This window comes from Dendrobium catenatum, unplaced genomic scaffold (assembly GCF_001605985.2).
Source record: "Dendrobium catenatum unplaced genomic scaffold, ASM160598v2 fragScaff_scaffold_390, whole genome shotgun sequence".
NCBI classification, from domain to species: Eukaryota; Viridiplantae; Streptophyta; class Magnoliopsida; order Asparagales; family Orchidaceae; genus Dendrobium; species Dendrobium catenatum.
Genome location: NW_021318852.1, coordinates 8837549 through 8857082, shown reverse-complemented (window position 1 = coordinate 8857082; position 19534 = coordinate 8837549). Strand labels below are relative to the sequence as shown.

Sequence of the window (19534 nt, the reverse complement as noted above, 5' to 3'; positions counted from 1 at the left end):
TTCGTTCGTTCGAGTTTTCATAGGTAACCATCTTCTCCATCAATCACCATCTAATTCATCTTCTCCATCTTTTTCTTTCCTATTGTTAGGAAGAATATCTTCTTAATCTTCGTCTTCTTCTTCTCCTGCTTCATCTTGCTGAAGAAAAAAATGATGGAGATTCTCTAATTAGCTAGAAAGAGAGATTGGTTTTTTTCTTTTCTCATTAGGCTTTGAATCGGAAATCAAATCTTGCCCGGTTTCTTTTAAGATTAAGATCTAAAGTTTGTTTTGATCTTCTTGTTTAAGAAAGAGATAAATGGCTGCTTCAATTTTGTTTTTATTTCTGTGTTTTTTTTTTTAATTTCTTCTCTCATTCTATATAATTTTCTTGAAGATTGAAAGAAGGGTCCGTTATAATCTCTTAAAGAAAATCAGATTTGACTGCCTTAAGGTAAATTTTCTTGTGGAAATGTTTTTGAATCAGAATTTTCTAAAAAAGTGGTTTGCAACATGGGAATGAAGGAATATGTTATTGCTGCTCTATTTCTTTCACTGTCCTTTAAACAGTGAAGAATAGTTCTGAATTTGGAGATAGAGTGTGTATAAGATAAATTTTCTTGTGGAAATGTTTTTGAATCAGAATTTTGTAAAAAAGTGGTTTGAAACATAGGAATGAAGGAATATGTTATTGCTGCTCTATTTCTTTCACTGTCCTTTAAACAGTGAAGAATAATTCTGAATTTGGAGATAGAGTGTGTATTGAACTTATTCATTAGGTTGTTGATGTCTGTTAACTAAATGCAATTAATAAATGCTAGAGTCGTCCTTGTTATTTCTTTTACAAAATTGAAGTAATAAAAGATGGAGATGCCTTTATTTACTAAATTCATCAGACTAAAATCAAGTAATATGGAAATGAATTTTGGCATCGTTACTTTTGTTGAAGTGAAAATGTAAATCGTTGAAACTCTTAAGAGAGAATAGGAAATGCTATGGATCTTTGAAGATTTTCCACATAAAATTTATCAGGAAGCATGCTAAATTTTATTGTGAAGATCTTAGATGTTTGTTTATTCTCAAGGAGTGAGATTCTACTTGATTGACTTCTAAGCAATAACTTATTTTTTTAAGTGATAATTCATTTATTTCACAAAAAATGTATTTGCATTATTTGCAGTAGTGATTTCAAGAGAGAATTAGTATTTTTTTCTTCCCAATAATTCTTGATTATGAAAAGTTGCAATCTTGATAGATTAGTAGACTCGAGTGAGATTCATGAGTTTGTTGAAAAAATTTCATGTGCTTTATGTTAATTATGATTCGGTTGTTTTGGCTCCATAGTAATTAACAATATAATAAGTCTCAAGAGGATCCAACAACTATTATTATTAATTCTGGCATGTGATTGATTTAGGCTTATTGAAGTTTTTTGTATTTGATATGATTAACTAATATCTTAATTTATTTGTATTTGCAATTGCATCTATCATAATTATTCATCAATTGATTCAATGTTTCATTCTAAGTTATCGTTTGAAATTCATATATATTTTGAATTTATTGTAGAAATTATTGGTTAAAATCTAACTAATATCTTAATTTATTTGTATTTGCAATTGCATATATCATAATTATTCATCAATTGATTCATTGTTTCATTCTAAGTTATCGTTTGAAATTCATATATATTTTGAATTTATTGTAGAAATTATTGGTTAAAATCTTATATATATATATATACTATTATAAAAAACGCTTGAGTTTCCTCTCAAATATAATTTTAACATTTCATTTTATTTTCCAAAGATGAAACCAAACCATTTATTTTAGTAATACAATTAATTCTTTTTTAATTTTATTTATTTAATTAAATGCATGATATATATTTTTTGTTTTATTCACATTACTTGCATTTAGGTATAGCCAATTGTTAGAAATGCCAAGATCTTTAAGTCATAATTGATGTAATTTATCAAGAGCATTATTATTTTTTATTGGCCATAATTTTTTTCTTGCAATTATAAATTATTAAATGTCAATATATATATATATATATATATATATATTCAAATTAGGCTTTCGCAGTATTTTTATTTACTACAGCAGTTTAAACACCTACGAAATAATATATATATAGTCAAACTGAGCGTCTCGGAAATACAAACCCAACGACATCAAACTCAACTTGATCCAAGCCTAAATGAGCCCAAATCAAGCGCCCGAAGTGTTGTTGGAAAGCTCGTACCACAATTTGAGTTAACAAACGGTCTTCGATTTTAACAAAATTATAGTAAAAAAAAAAACAAAATTATAGTCAAATCGAGCGGCTCGACGAGACGAATCCGACAAGCCCAAGATCGCCAAATTCCGACATCACTAAGGCCTTCAAATGTCCAATGAATGGTGCACGATCAAAGGAGTCAATATCGGCCGTCCATTCGACCACTCCCTAGTTGCTCTTGATTTCACACCTATTTACATGCCATGCCACTCCAGAAAAACTATAAATAGAGCCCTCATTCTTCACAAGAAGACTCAAGCAAGAAGAAGAAGTGAAAAAGAAGAGAAGGGGAAGGAGAATCAGCTCCTCATCGACACGCGCCAGAGTTCTTCCCCACGCATGGGAACAACCGTTCTTCGGGATTCTCGGGTATCGAGAGAAGTCGGAATTCTGCATAACTTTGTAACATGAATTTCACTTCAGAGAACTCATTGTAAATCTTGATTGTCCTAACTTGTGGACGAATAGCTTTCTTGTAAATCACCGCAACCTAGTAGGGAACTTTTCAACTGGCTGCGGCCCGTGGTTTTCCCTTTTCAGGATTTTCAAGTAAAAATCCTTGGTTGTTCATTTTCCTTCTTGTTTGTTGTTGAATATTCGTACAACGCTAAGAGTAAAATTAAACTCTTACCGCCGCGATATTCTAGCCGCAACGCAAAATAATATTAATAAAGAAGCTTAAGAAATCTTATAAGCATTTTTTATTTCCTTACATTCTTTTTCTAAAATAAATATTTATTGCCATTAGTTGATAGCATGCAAGTATGTTAAGGACATAGGATCTACAACTATTTTTTATAAACCCAACCAATGGAAAATTGGGTTAAGGGGTCCGATGGCGATGGTTAGGTGGAGGTCCCAAGAAGTGGCAATTAGGGAACAAGGGTTCACTGCAATTGGTACTTGGGTGGAGGCTCAGGTATTCTTCCAAAGCTCAAGGGTATCTTGAGTAACTTAGCTCATGGTTCTAAGCCTCTTTCCAAAAAAAAAATTTGTTATTAAGTGTAGTGTCTTTTAATAAATTTGTGGGTTTGCATGACATTAATATGGAAAAAGGATATGAAGCAAATTTGGAGTGCCTCATACGAATGACTCTTATTGCCCTTCAATAGTTTGCTTTGATAGCTGCCCCAAATATTGCTTCGGTCTCTATTTTTTTCAAAACCCGCAAAACGGCTACAAGTTAAAACAAAGATAAGAGAATACAAAATCGGTTTAAAAAATCTAAAAGCCCTCTAGAATACATCATTTAAAGGGAAAACCTATGAGCCATAAATGTCAAACTAAAGATAGGACAAACAAAAGAAGCTTAAAAAATAGGAAAAATAAAACAAAGGTGAAAATAAGGTTACAATTCACCACAACTATAGAAAGATAATGGAAATAAGTCAAAACACCCAAACAAAATCAAATCAACTATACATTGCCAAAAAGACTTGCATAAGCAACATGCCAGCACAAAACATCTCCCAAAGCCACGAAGAAAACGTCACAAAATAAATCTCTAAGACAAAAAAGAAGCATCACCTTCTTTTTTAGAATTCGACGTCTTTACGTTTTCCACTTTCTTATAAAAACATTCTATTCTTGAGCCAAATCATCCTCAATAAAAATCTTCACCCAATCAGCTGGAGAATTGTCGGCATGTAACCAGTCCACCCCTGCATTCACCTACTATCCCATCGAATGTGACGATATGCAAATCCATCCTTGGAAACAAGGTATAAACTTAGGTGCACAACATTTTTCAAAGTGACTCTTCAAAAAACTTCTTTTATAACAAGGGGATACATCTCCATCTGAAAGAGCACAAAAAAAAGCAGTAGTATCCAAAATAGCACCAGTCTTCACCGCTATCATCCACCCTCAATCCACCCACACCCCTACCATCAAATAATTGATTCAATTTTTTTAAAAAATTTAATAATAATTAAATTTTTCCTTTGCCAAACTACATTTACAAAACCAAACTCTCACTAGCTGGGGTCCATGTTGCCTAACAAATTCAGTAGCCGAAAACTTCTACTGGTTCCAAACTTTGTAAATTTTATTTCATTTTTTGAGAAATTTCATAACAACATCGCAAAAAATAAATATATTTACTGGAATTTAACATATAAAAACACTATATAATTTTTACTTAACTAATTCCTCTAAACTTAAACTCTTATTTGTCCTCAAGCAATTATGTGTACACCTTTAAATAACTTTATAATCCCAAATAAAACTTTGCAATTTAAAATGATTAAAACATAAGAAATCAACTACAAAGTTTCCTAAGAAATCACCTCCACTAACATCCAAATTAAATTTATCAACTACAAATGTAAGTGCAATTTGACTAATGATTTATCATTCAGGAATTGTTTATGTATTAGTTTAAATTTACAAAGTTTGGAATCAGTAGAAGTTTTCGGCTACTGAATTTGTTAGGCAACATGGTGGACCGGTAGTGAGAGTTTGTTTTGTAAAGGTAGTTTGCAAAGGAAAAAGTTTATTTTAAAACTTGTTATAAAGATAAAGGATTTCTTATTTTTATTTTCAAGAATGATAGGGAAATTTTATTTTCTTTTTCTTTATTATTTTTATTTAATATTATTTTTATTTTAATAAATTTAAGGATGCTAATCTGTTTGGTTGAGATGGAGGAAACTGAAATCTAAGAGTCATCTATCCAATGTGTACGCAATAATTAATCCTAATAATTCATATGGTTCAAATCCAGAGAACTCTACTTCATAAAGCTGAAACTATGGTATATATATCAAGTCTACGCAATATCTACGCAATAATTAGGTTTCCTTTGGGACGATTTTTTTACTGTTTTCTAAAACGGAGTTTTAGTACAAAATTTTTTATTTTTTAGATTTTGTAATAAAACTTCGTTTTAGAAAGCAGTGAAAAAATCGTCCCAAACAAAACCTTTAATATGTATGAAAAACTAATCCATCAGCAAAATTTTAATCGCCTCCACAAATGGAAATATATTTAAATGAAAATTTGCATTTTAAGCACTAATTGCTGCAACAGTCACAAATCAGATAAAATTATGAAAATGTCACTTCCTCTCGCGCAAACCTCAACTTAACTCACGACAGATCTTCGCTTCTCCTTCCCTCTACAGCAGATCGAAGCCCGACGCCTCCACCTGCAGCCGATCGAAGCCTCTTCGCGCAAGATCCAAAGCCACATACCCACTCAACCATCTTCCTCTGACCTCCGTCAATTTCTCTTACACTGCGAAGCAATGAAGCCGAACAGGTCGGCTTCTTCGGCTTCCTTCTTCGGCTCATTCATTCTTGTTCGACTTCGCCCCTTCGACAAAGTTCCCTTTGCCTTTCGGATCGATGACAAAGCACTCTAAGCACGGTGTTCGGATCCGACCGGTTCCACCTCCCGGTGGTCGGCGGCATCGAAATCCCCTGCCATTCCGCAATTCCGCCGGCGACATCGGACTCACATGCGGCAATTGTAAAGTCTTCAATAAGTCGTTCCGTCGGCAAGCTCATAAGCCCAATTACCCCTTCTGCAACCTCCGCTGCCCTATCCACCACCTCCTCCGCAAGGACCGCCGCCAGCCCCTCGCCGGAGGCACAGAAAACCCTCTTTATGTTCCTGAAATCATCCATCACCATCTCGTAATCTTCCCTGACAAAAACCCTCTCTGTCCCTCCGGCTAGAAGAACCATGAGAAATATCTCGAATGAGGCCCGCTTCACCTCCTTCACCGACACCGGCTGCGCTCGGTCGGTCAACACCGTGAGCAGCATATTGAGATTCTGCTTAAGAATCCTAAAAAAACGGCCGGATTCACAAACCAGCAACAACGCCCACATAGAGGCTGTGGTAGGAGTTGGCGAAGTCGATGAAGATGTAGGAGTAGAGGTAATGGAGGGTGTTGATCCGAATGTACAGTCGCTGGGTGCCGCGGCTAGTTGATGGCCGGGGAAGGTGCGTTTCGCCGGCCGGTGTGCCGTCAGCTGAAACCAGAGTCGGGCCTCCGCCGCCCATGCTGAGGAGCTTCATATCGCCCTATCCACCACCTCCTCCGCAAGGACCACCGCCAGCCCCTCGCCGGAGGCACAGAAAACCCTCTTTATGTTCCTGAAATCATCCATCACCATCTCGTAATCTGTCCTGACAAAAACCCTCTCTGTCCCTCCGGCTAGAAGAACCATGAGAAACATCTCGAATGAGGCCCCCATCACCTCCTTCACCGACACCGACTACGCTCGGTCGGTCAACATCGTGAGCAGCATATTGAGATTCTGCTTAAGAATCCTAAAAAAAACGGCCAGATTCACAAACCAGCAACACCGCCCACATAAAGGCTGTGGTAGGAGTTGGCGGAGTCGATGAAGATGTAGGAGTAGAGGTACTGGAGGGTGTTGATCCGAATGTACAGTCGCTGGGTGCCGCGGCTAGTTGATGGCCGGGGAAGGTGCGTTTCGTCGGCCGGTGTGCCGTCAGCTGAAACCAGAGTCGGGCCTCCGCCGCCCATGCTGAGGAGCTTCATATCGGCGCCGGGTGTGGACGGCGTGGCTTTCTTTCATAGTTTTGCAAAACTGGAGTCTTGGTTGCAGCGTGTCAATGGCGGCAGTAGCGGCAGGTAGCTTTAATTTATAGCTTTGTGGCTCTAGTATAAATAGACTTTCGGCTGGGGAGGGCTTCTCCCTCCCCAACCTCCCTTGCATGGTTTCGGTCTCATACTCCACTGACTTTCCTCCACTCCCTGGTTCGGGAGGACCTGTTTTCTCTGCTCCTCCTGGACTTAACTTCCTCTCCAACCTTACCAACAAAGATCCTATTGCTTCGAAGTTTTCTCTCTCTTTTGTTCCTCCTGCTCCAAAGATCCCCTTTTCAGCTGGTGAGCTTCAGCTTGGGACGTCCGACTGGAGTTTATCGCTTGTTGGTTACTTTGTTGGTCCGAGGCCAACTTATTTAAGCTTGCAGAATGTGGTCCAGAAAGCATGGAACCCCAAAGGTGCGATCGACTTGCTTTCTTTAAATGATGTATTTTTTCTTTTCAAATTCTCGACGAAGGAAGATTATGACGTAGCTTGGACTGGCGGACCCTGTTTTTTTTTTTCGGGAGACCCTTTATTTTGCAGCAATAGAATCCTAAGTTCATCCCCAAGCGCGATGAGTTCACCTCCATTCCTATCTGGGTAAAGATTGTTGACCTTCCGCTGGCTGTTTGGAATCCTCTGGGCATTTCCAAAATTGCTAGTTTTATTGGCCATCCTTTAGCAGTCGATGCTTTAACTGCTCGAAAAACTCGTCTAACCTTTGCTAGGGTCTGCGTCTTGGTGACAAGCAAATCTACTTTTCCAGACGAAATTCCTATCTCTTTAGACGGTGATGATGTCAACCTTAAAGTCATTTATGACTGGAAACCCACGCCCTGTTCTGGCTGTGGTTCACTTGTTCACCCTCCTAATCTGTCCCAAAAATCCTCAACCGAAAGCGATGATCCCTTTTCAACCCATAGCCAGAAGCAAAAGCAGACCCAGAGGTAGACCTCCTCTCCCTCCCTCTCCTTCCCCTGCTATCCTTCCCAATCCTTCGTCTACCACCACTAATCTTCCTCCAACTACTGCCGACCCTCCTCCTAAAGCCACTTCCGAACAAGAGGAGGACAAGTCGAAAAGCAACCCTCATGTATCTGTCCCAATTCCTAATTTAAACCTTCCCTCCTCTGTTGTCCATGAAGATCCTTCCTCCTCTCTCACTAAGGCTCTTCCTTCCCCCTCGATCACTATTGATCAAGGTGATGAGGAATTCATCTCTATCCCGACCTCTCCAAAAAATAGTCGCAAAACCACTCCAACTCCGTGGATCAAACCCACTGGAAATCTCTCTACCTCACCAAATAAATTTGACCCTCTCCTGTTAGATGACTCAACTGAGTCTACCGAAGACTCAGAACATTCCTCTAGCAACATTATTCCTCTTTCAGACGAACCTCCTGATCCCAAACTGCACAGCCAAAAACAACAAGCTAAAAACCCCAAGACCAAAAGCGCTAAGAAGGCGCAAAAACCACTAAGTCTAAATGAACCCCCCCGCCATTGGTTGCTGGAATGTCCGCGGTTTCAACAGCCCTGAAAAAGTCACTGCTTGCAAAAAATTAATTTCTTCTCACCGCCTTGATTTCCTCTGTATTTTGGAAGCAAAAATTCAACATCATCTTCTTTCTGATGACTAGTTCTGCAATTCACACAAGGTTTTTAATCTGGAAGCTAGCTGCAACAATTTTGACAATTCTGGTCCGAGTTTTATTTGGCTGAAATGGAATCCTTCCGCTGTCACTTTTCAAATGTCTCAATGCTCTACCCAGTTCATCCATGGTATTGTTTCTACTCCTCATTCTGCTTCTTTTGCCTTAACTGCGGTTTATGCTGCCAACTCTTTGGCAGAAAGAATTTCTCTTTGGAAAGAGTTGGCTCAAATTGCGGAGGGGATGGTTTGCCCTTGGGTCATTATGGGTGACTTTAATTGTTTTAAAGATCTGAAAGATAAACAAGGGGGTGCCTCTCCTCACCATAGCCAACTGAATGAATTAAATTCCTAGTTATTTGATTCTGGAACTTTTGAACTTTCATCCACTGGTTTGAATTTCACCTGGTTTAATCAAAGATCTGATGATCCTATCCACATCAAGTTAGACAGAATGATTGTTAACTATGATTGGCTTGTTAAATTCCCCATTTCCTATTATAAAGTCGAACCTCCTGGCTGCTCTGACCACTCTCCCCTTATTCTATATTCGGGCAATCTGCATAAGCCTGCTGGGAGATTCTTATTTAAGAACTACTGGATACATATGGAGGGGTTTTGGGATTGTGTTTTATCTGCTTTCTCTACCCATACTTCTGCTAGCCCTATTGCCAATCTCTATCTGAAGCTAAAAACGTTGAAGAATTGTTTAAAGAAAAGAAATTGGTCCTCTGCCAATTTCTTACAGGATAAGGTTAGGTTGTTGGAGCACAATCAAAGTAGATGTCTGGAACTTTTGCAAAGGGACCCTCTTAACCCTGAACTTAATATCTCTCTTAAAGAAATCAATTCCTCTCTGGGTTTTTACCAGAAAGCTTGGACCAACTGGATAATGCAAAGGGGGAAAGCTAAATGGCTGTCTAATGGTGAGGATGACTTGGGTTATTTATATGCAAGGATTAAATCGAGAGGCAACTCCAACTGTATCAAAGTTATTACTACTGTCGAAGGGGTGTTTACCTATCCCTCTGATATTGCTCGTGCTACTGTTAGCCGTTTTAAAGGGATTTTTAATGCCACTCCTCCCCCCCTCATGAATGGTGAGATCATCTATCCTAAAGGCTCTGTTATTCCTCAAGACCAACAATCCATTCTTATTAACCAGGTGACTAATCAGGAGATCAAAGAGATTATTTTCTCGGGCTCCAAATCCTCTTCCCCTGGGCCCGACGGATATACCTATGAATTTTATAAATCTACTTGGAGCATCACGGGGCACTATGTTTGCCAAGCTGTTAAAATTTTTTTTGAAACTGGATCTTTCCCCAACTCTGTTAAAGCCACGGCAATTGTTCTTATTCCCAAGACTTCCCACGCCTCTCATATCAATGAGTTTAGACCCATCTCCCTTTGCAATACCTTTTACAAAATCATTGCAAAAATTTTGGTGAATAGGATGAAACCTTTTATGCCTAATATCATTCATAACAGCCAGTTTGGGTTCATCAAGGATCGGTTAGCCATTGATAACATTATTTTGGCAATGGAAATTTTGAAAGATTTCAAGAATACTTTTGGGAAAGATTACTTCTGTGCTAAGTTGGATATCAAGAAAACTTTTGATTGCATTTCTACAGATTTTATCATTTCTAGAATGCACGAGAAAGGCTTTCCTCCGAAGTTCATTTCGTGGATCAAAGGTTGTATTTTTTATGTGCCTTTTTTAGTTTGCATTAACGGTGCTCTCCAAGGTTATTTCACTTCTACTTCGGGTTTAAGACAGGGGTGCCCCCTCTCCCCCCTTCTTTTTGCCATTGCTATGGATGCTTTCTCTGGATATCTGGATGGTAATAATTTTGGTGGTTTTCCTTGTTGTAACACCTTTTTTAACCACCTATTATATGCCGATGATGTGCTGGTTTTTGGGTCAGCCACTGTTCATAATGCTCAAGTATTGAATCAAATCCTCAACGACTTTGCTGATACCTCGGGCCTTCACATTAATAGAGAGAAATCCTCTATTATGTTTTCGAGGGAAACCGAATCCACTTCTGAAATTGTTAACATTCTCCATTTCTCCCAAGCAGTTCAAACTTTCAAATACCTTGGGTTACCCATCTCCACTAAAAGCTTTCTATTTCTCACTTCCAACTACTACTGAGTAAACTTTGTACTCTACTTGCTGGTTGGAAAGTTAAATTTCTGTCTTTTGCAGGTAGGATTCAATACTTGAAATTTACGATTGCCAACACGATTGCGTATTGGATTCGGGGAGCTATAATACCTAAAGCTGGTTGTAAAATCATTGATAGAATGTGTGCTAGATTCTTATACCATGGGTCCATTACTGAGAAGAAACTTCATCTGATATCCTGGAAGAAAACTACCATGCCTTACTGCTTGGGGGGTCTTGGCATACCTGACTTAAAATCCATGTACTTTAGGTTTGCTAGCACTTTCCTGTGGAGATTCTACTTATTTAAAACCCCTCTTAATAGCTGGTACAAGTTGAAATTTGATTCTCCTTTTAAACCCATTAGTTCTAAGGCCTCTCATTACTGGAAACTTATTTGCTCTATTGCTCAATCTATTAAGAACTCTCTGAATTTCCATGTTACTGATTCGGACTGCTCCCTGTCTCTCCTTTGGGATCCTTGGGTGAATGGGCAATCTTTGGCTGATCTTAACCTGCATTGTTTTCCGAATAACATGATGGTTTGCAACCTGGTGGCTAATGGCATCTGGGATTTGAGAAATGTTCATGTTCAATTGCAACATATTTTAAATGCTATTCCGATTCAGGTGGGGGGCAATGTGATTTCCTGGACTGGGAAAGGAGTTCCTAATTTCAAAACTTTTTCTAGGAAGTTTTTTGGGGAAATTATTGAAGTCCCTTGGCATAAATATATATGGCATAAACATTTTGCCATCCATTACTCTTCTTACACTTGGTTAGCTATTAATGAGGGGCTTAAAACTGCTGATGTTTTAGCTGCTAGAAGGATTCATATTAACACTCGCTGTTACTTTTGTCATACTGAAGATGAATCCACCTCCCACCTGTTTTTCCAATGCCCGTTCTCTTTCGCTGTCTTACAATCACTGATTCCCGAAGTGAGATGTTTCCTTTTAAGGCCTAATATCCTGCAACTTTTTGAATATTTTGAGGATTTTCAAGTTTTTGGCGCTGCTGAGCGAAATTTCTGCTACCTCTCTATATGCTGTTTGGTTTATTTTCTGTGGAGAGAGAGGAATGATAGGAGGTATGGTGGCATTCATAGCACTGTTTTTGCCGTCAGCCACAAAATTTCCAGGGCCATTTCGGCTAAAGTTTCCAAATGGAAACACGTTGATAGCTTACAAATCACTTTCCCCAACTGTTTTTCTGGGAGATATTACCAACAGGCAGAGAATTTTTGATGTCCCATGGCAATGATGATTTGGTACACTTCCCTGGATGGCCTTCGTCTGTCTCAGATGCTGCTTTTTCCTTGCTGGCTGTTGATCATGTCTGGTACTCCGTTGGCAACCGGGAAGACTTTCGGGCTCCTTTTGGTGTTGAACATTCTGTTCAGCTGGTTTTTTAGATTTCTTGTACCAATTTTGTTTTTCTGAGCCTTCTTGGGACATATTTTGTTTCTTTGCCTTTGGTTGTTTTTGTTGATTACTTTTTCATTGTTCTCTAGTTGCTTTGTAGCTAGATTTTCTTCTTGTAATCATTTGGTTTAATATACGGGCTATGCCCCAAAATTTCCCAAAAAAAAAGACTTTCCAACAGATAAATGCTTTCCAACTTCAAAATCATGACATTTCAAGTCCAAACAATGCAGCCAAACAGTTATTGCATCACAGCTCTACTACTATTTTTTTTTTATTTGCTTTGCAATAAATGAGTCTACATTTATAAATACACTAGTTTTATAAGTACATTAGTTTTAATATCAAAATAAATTATTAAAAAATGTTTTTACTTTATTTTGGATATACCTAACCAAACAAGGGAAATAATTCTCCTGCGTTTATTTTGCAGACAATCGAACAAACTCAAAATATTCGGAATGCACTATATTTACTTTACATTGCATTTACTTTACACTGTATTTCCTTTTCAGACAACCAAATAGCCCCTAAAAGACCATCCAAACTATGTTTTGTTAGAGATGAACGACAAGGATCAATTCCCCACTAATCTTTAATGTTATATTGCTACTGCTAGTGGCTACATCAAGAGCAAAACGTGAGAAAGGCTGTGAAAACCGCCCAAGTCAATTCTCAACCGTTGGATTGCTCATAAATATAATAGAAAGTAGAAACACAACCCAAAATTAAAAAAATCAGGTAAATTTCATTTGAACTGAATTTGAATTATTATATGAATATAGTGTGTGTGCGCGCGGCTTTTTTTTTTTTTGCGAAAAAAGAGAGTATTTTTATTTTTTATATAAGAAATTTATTGAATTATTTTTGTTTTTATTTATTTATTTATTATTATTATTATATATATTTGTTATCTAAATTTGTATTATTATTTAATGTATTTATTTTATACATATTTTATTATTATGTTTTATTAATCTTACTTTTTCTAATTCTTTTAAAAAATTAATTTATTTACGGAAAAAAGAGGGAACCGGAGGATTTATTCCGCCGTAACCCAGATTTACGGGGCGCTCAAATACCGTTTGGCAGCTAAATCCTGCGTAAATCCTGTTGGCAAACAGTCCCTCAGGTAAATTGCTCCATTTTTGCAAAAGAAAATTACGTTTTTTTGAAGTTAGCCGTGAATTCACCATGTATTCCTTCTTCCAGATCTTTCTTTGCCTTTCACTACTTAGGGCACAGAATGAGTTGTATTTTTTTTAGCGGTGGGGGAATTTATAGAAGTCTCTCTGTGTTTGTACTGTTAAACAGCACAATCATTTTAAAATTTTGAAAATCAATACATTACATTTAGGAGTTGGTTCATGTTGCTTGTATGTTTAAACGAACTCATGGTGGAAATAAAATGGCTTAGGATATCTGAATGATTTTTTTTTTGGTAAGGATGTGTCTTAAAATCATTAGATTAATTTTGAGAAGATTGCAATATAATTTTGATTGATTTCGCATGTAAACATCTTTCCTTTCAAAACCTACAGATTCGAAGGTTAGATGGATGCGTAAAGAGTTAGGAAACTGATTGAAGTTGTTGAAGATTTGCATAACGCATTAAACTTGTTATAACTATAAACTTTTTTGTGACCAGGATCGTGACCGCTCGCAGTTCTGCGTGCTGACCCCAGCCCTACGAGCGCGGACGACGCTCCGTACTCGATGACCCGTGGCGTGTGATCCAGGCCCCCGCTCGAAACCAGCGCTCGATCGAGGCGGTCTCCCGTCTTCCGCTGACGTGGTCAGTGGAGGAGACCGCCGCGCGATCAATCGCTAATGATTGCGGCGCGCACATCATTGCCCGCGACCCGGAAGCCAATTCGTACCCGTCCAGTGGGCACCGAGACGCCGCCGTGTTTTAAATAAAATATTATATTTATTTCATACTTTTTTAAACATATTTCTTCAAAAATTATAAAAATTCATTTTTTCGTCCGTTTTTGACGCCACAATACCAATTATCGAATCTTTGATCTCACTTAAAAAAGATATTATATTTTTAACATTAAAGACCCTTTAATTTATTATCTATTTAGTTTGTTTATAGTGTTAATTAGCACTATTATCTAATATAAATATGATATATTATTTATTACTTTATTTAAAGTTATAAATTATTACCCTAATTTTTAGTCTGTATTTAAGTTATTATTTAAAATATACATATTTATTAGAAATTATTATTTATTATATAGTTATTAGTATGTTATTATATTCAGATCTTGTATTTTAGAAATACTATTTTTGCATTATCATATTATCTGTATATTCTTATTATAATTTAATTCATTCTTAAATTATTGTTTTAGAAAACCTTTATGCTTTTGACTTACCAAAAATTCCTAACTTTCCGTCATTTGTCGACTGTCGAGTGCACAGCACCTGTGTTTGGAGGTGTTTATTTTGAATCTGCATATTTAAAACTATTTTCAGATAAAAAGTATGTCTGGTATTTGCTGTTATTCAAAAAACATAGTGAATTGGACAATATTTTGAAAAATACTTTATTTATTAATTTAACTTCGGAATTCGTTATCTTCCGGTTTTAAGTCGGATTTTGACGTTAACCCCTTTATTTTCAGAAAATGCGAGATTTATGTGAACCATTTCAGCTCCTTGATCTTGGCTGTTTTGGCATACAATTTTTTCTTGACAGATATTTGATTATTAAATTATAATTATGATAAGATTATTTCATGATACAAACTATTTTTCAAATCGCTTGAGAGCCTTAGGGTGGTCAGCCATGGTTCCCATACTATTTATTATTGAATTGAATTATTTTCATTATTTATTATTCACAAGTATTCTTATATCTCCATAAGATTTTATAAAACTTTTTAAAACTACTGATAACATATTAATCCTACTTTGGGGAGACCCGCTATCTCATGAAATTTAGTACTGGGCTCTATATGGAAGCAATTCCCATGGGGGATGGGATTTGTGAGTGAATGGTGGTCCCAAGTCATTCATAATCCATTTTCTTTAGTGTCTGTTCTTTTATTTTCGTAGATTAATGTGTAGGTCGCACCACGAGCACTTAGCTTAGGACTCTCTTAGATATTAGAGAACATGGTAGTTGTTATTTTCAATTTTTGTTACTCCAATTGCACTTCATTGATTACCTGAGGGTTAGATTAAACACTCAACTATACAAACCCTACAACGTCAGTTTGACCACCCAAGAGACAAAAATTAAGGAATCTCGTCTAAGCAACCTTAGAGATTTCTCTAGGGACTAGGATAGACAGAATGACCACGAAAACTAACACTTAAACTTAGCTTGACATCTAAACTATCCACTTGAATTTTGTAATTTTTTAGGAGCTTTTAGGCCCCTTAATTCTAACCACAAATTAACCTGCTATATTAAGGCCTCCGAGACTTCCGAAAATATACAATAATCATTACATATAGGTCAGACAAACATTATCCAACATACCTTAAACTTGACTAGAATATTGATCCTTAACCTCAGATAAATAGGAGCTCCCTCAGTTTAAACTCTAGGTTGACCATAATATTTGACCTAGGTGGGAAATTCCCATGTTTGCCACTATAATTCATATAAAAATTAATAAAAAATCCTAAATCTTCTCCAAACCATAGAGGACACTTTTTCTGGTCATCTACCTATTTTGGAGTGTTTCCAATCTCAGTTTGAGGGCTTATTTGGAGCAAACAATAAAAAGGTCTCTTTAGTAGATAATTTAGAATTCTCCATAAATACCTCGATCTTTAGAAAATTCCATAACCTAATTAGGTAAAAAATTCAAAATTAGGTACAAATCATGAGCATTTGAACTCCTATCTACGGAGCTCTAAGTATTTATTAAAAAATTTATAGGTTATTCAGAAACTGGAACGAATTAGAAAGTCAACTTTTCGGTTCAATCCTCTCGTCTAATAGGATAGGGCCCGGAAACTTAGCAATTCATAACTTTGGGCCTAGAAACTCCGATTTCTAGCTTACTACCTGGCTGAACTACTCATTATAAGGTCTAGTATTTTTTATAAGGTGATGGGATCCAATAGGCCTTTTCTCATAGTGACTTTTTGGAGACCCTAGCTAGTTCCTCCAGAAGTGACCCTGAACTTTCAAAAATTGGCTTATTCAACTTAAACTTTTAAATATCAGTACCTTTAAAGTTGATTACTTATCAACGCTACAAGAAACGAAATATTTAAAATGACCCCTATCCAACTGATATATTGAACTTTTACAAATAAAATATCCTTTTCAACCCCCAATCAAATCTGCATTCTAGATAAACTTTAAACCTAAGCTTACCCGTGTTATGACCTATACCAACCATACCAAGCCTTACACACACTAGAACTTGTTTGCTAGGCATCCACTTCTAGATTCTAGGTAGCCGACTGGATGGTTTATTTCTTGCTGTGTGCCGGTAGCGTTTCGTGGATTTTTCATCTGCATCTTGCAGTTTGAAATCTGATCAGATGTGTTTGGCTTACTTTTTGCACTCTGCGGATTGTGATGGAGCGTAGATGTTACCCCGTAGGTATATGGAGCTTATAACTATCCCCATATAATATATACCTGTTCATCTCGGACTGCTAGGTGGCCAATGCTCAGTCTTTAAAGCGGGGGGTGGCTATTATAATTTTCTAATATTATCTTAATGCAGGCTGGCTGTCTCGGCCCTCCCACAATAATCCCTAAATGATACATTTATCATTCTGCACAGGTGGAGTCTTCGGCCACTCGACGGCATAAAGATGATGGCATTGAGACTAGGGTACAGGTTGTCACAACTATTGGCTTGTGACTAATCACTTTTTGCACTTATCTCGATACGTACTAACTGCTTGCGATGATTTTAATTAGGATAACCTTGCGACTCCTTTAGCAATATTTCTCTTGCTTTTCAATTAATGTAATATTTGTCCCAATACATTTGTTAAAGAGTTGATGAAACACCTTGAGTTGGGAAATATTCCTGGTATCTCAACTCGGATTCCAAAAAGAAGAAGGCATCCAAAGTGGCGGAGTCTTGTCTTGTAGCCATTTTGGTAGATCGAGAAGTTTGGATGATTGGCTTTAGGATATTCGCAAGAGGAAAAGAATACATTTCCCCTTATAGAGGGATTGTCTCTTCGTTTTGGTATTCAAGCCACGACGGATCCAAGGTAGTCCAAGAGGAGAATTTCCAAGGAGTCCAAGGAGGAGGACACAAGGTAGTCACAAGGGAGGAGATTCCAGGGAGTCCAAGGAGAGCATCCAGAAAGCTCAAAGACTGACAAGTCTACCCAATATGCCCACTCAAAGTATTTGCGATCTGTCATAAAGGGCTTAGAGGAAACGGCGTGGTTAGGCCAGTGGTGCCCGGCGCACTTTACTTTTCGTGCATACCCTTGGGTATGTAATAAAAGGGCAGTTGGCCTTTGGACAGGTTTACCTGTTTGTCGATTTATATTTGAGTGTAGGTTTAGCCTGAAGGTTCGCGGAGTAGAAAATTTCTGCTTCTTTTCAGGTTTCTTGCATGCCGATTTTGTTTTTCGCCTGAATTTCGGTCTTAGGCTCTTAAAGCTATAAATTTTTTCGTAATTTACTAACCAAAAATTTGTAATGTATTAATGTTATTCAAAATAATATAGAAACTTAAGCGAATTTTAGGAGAAATTGCCAAGGAACGTCCGGAGCCAGTCGCATGCATTATTACATGCTCCTTCTTCTCATATACTTAATGACCTCTCCCCCTTGCCTCGCGGGTTGAGTCCGGGTTAATCTGGGCCTATTGATGGCATGAAGTGAAACCGGACCTTTAGGGACGCAACACAGATAACTTTCTTCAAGAAAATTATTCTTTTAAGCATATGATTTTTTTAAAGTGGTACTATGAGGCAGTTCGGCTAATAGATGGTCTGGACACAGATGTTCATACCATAGAGAAACATTGCACTTTAGTAACCAAACTGAATTAAAATTAATATGCAGATATTAGCTCATGAGCATCTAACCCACATACCGTCCATGGACCATCTTAGGGAAATTTCTCTAGAGATTCGGTAACTTCCTATTCTTACCAAGAAACTGTACCACACCACCTATCTTCATAATGACTTGACAGATGGAGGTTTTGAAATCGATTAGTTGAATGGTGCTAGGGCTCCCCCAATCATCATAGCAGGGATAAGTCCAGGTTGTGACTACATATAGTATGGAGACAAGGTACTTATGTTTTCGTCCTTAGAGAGACTACAGCCCCACACTAGATTAGATAGTCCGAGGTCCACGCTGACTACATTCAGGTCTCGTGTATGCTTAAATAGTAAGTAGGTCTCTTGCTTTTCAGGGAACCTAAATCCTACTATACCGCGTCACATGGTATGAACGCTCACCTACATCTTCTCTCACGCATGGATTGATGCTTTACTCTTTCTCCAGTTTTCTCTAGTACCCTAGAAGCCCCGAATGCATGTATGAGACACGCATGTTGACTGAACGCTACTATTTTAGACCTATCTTTCCTCCTTGACAGTAGGGATTTTGCCTCTCAGCTAATTACTCTGTCGCTATTCCTATTTTGGAAAAGATAATGTATGATCCTTTAAAAATCAGAGGTTTCTTCTCGGGCTCCAGCCCGGCGAGGTAAATGTAACCACGTGGGGCTTGCGCCGCCCGTGGGAAACTTGACCACCAGCACGATCATCACTTTTACCCCACTCGATCTCTCGATATCGCGCCGGTGGGGAACCCGTGACTAGGATCGTGTACCTATTAGCCTACCCATTCGCGGGTGTGCTGGCCGAACACTCTTAATCCCCAATGGTCGTCGTACTGCACGATCCAATCTGCCCCTCCTCATCGGACGCTGGTTTGATGTCGAGTTATGTGGCTAGACAGACGTTTGTCCCACTAGGATTAGTGCTGGCCGATCTCTCTACGTTGTTACCCCACGAGCGGCTGCTCCTCCACCACTGAAGGTGCCACGACTTCAGCTTTTAGAGGTCGGACACGTCTAAGAGGTATGCAACGTCTTCTAAGGTTAGGTTTTAAGTTAGGCTTTGATTCAAGACATCTTTGGTAAGATATGTCAATGCGAGCTAAATTTTGATTTGTAAATGTGTGTATTGGTGACTTTTGAAACCAATTTTGATATGAGACTCTACATGAAGTCGAGTGAATGAATTGACGGGTTGACAAGAATAAATTCAGAATCAGAATGTATCATTATCACGTTATTTGCAATAAAATAGGAATTAAATTATTTATGAAAGTTAGCAACTAGCAGCGGAATCCACACCGCTCTACAGTTGAGCGTAAATTTTATTTAATATATATTTTGCATCTATCTGTAGAACCTATATTATAATCTCAAACTAATGGAAAATATAATAAATCAATAGACATATATTAGAATCAAAAAATTAACC

At 37.7% G+C, this 19534-nt stretch overlaps 1 protein-coding gene across 1 annotated transcript; it reads left to right on the top strand.

Moving 5' to 3' along the window:
• The first annotated feature begins 6955 nt into the window (after nt 1-6955).
• Nucleotides 6956-11902, top strand: LOC110105813. Its single transcript, XM_020835457.1, has 5 exons — nt 6956-7276; nt 7381-7778; nt 8510-8729; nt 8838-10329; nt 10698-11902. The coding sequence occupies exons 1-5, from the start codon at nt 6956-6958 to the stop codon at nt 11900-11902; spliced, it is 3636 nt and encodes a 1211-aa protein (XP_020691116.1).
• The last annotated feature ends 7632 nt before the right edge of the window (nt 11903-19534 follow it).

Bases quoted from the DNA above. Each gene is read 5' to 3' on its own strand.
- LOC110105813 (XM_020835457.1), top strand. From the start codon at position 6,956: ATGGTTTCGGTCTCATACTCCACTGACTTTCCTCCACTCCCTGGTTCG. The intron at 8,730-8,837 runs GTTTGCCCTTGG...TTAAATTCCTAG, and splicing joins CTCAAATTGCGGAGGGGATG to TTATTTGATTCTGGAACTTT. The intron at 10,330-10,697 runs GTAATAATTTTG...TGTCTTTTGCAG, and splicing joins TTTCTCTGGATATCTGGATG to GTAGGATTCAATACTTGAAA.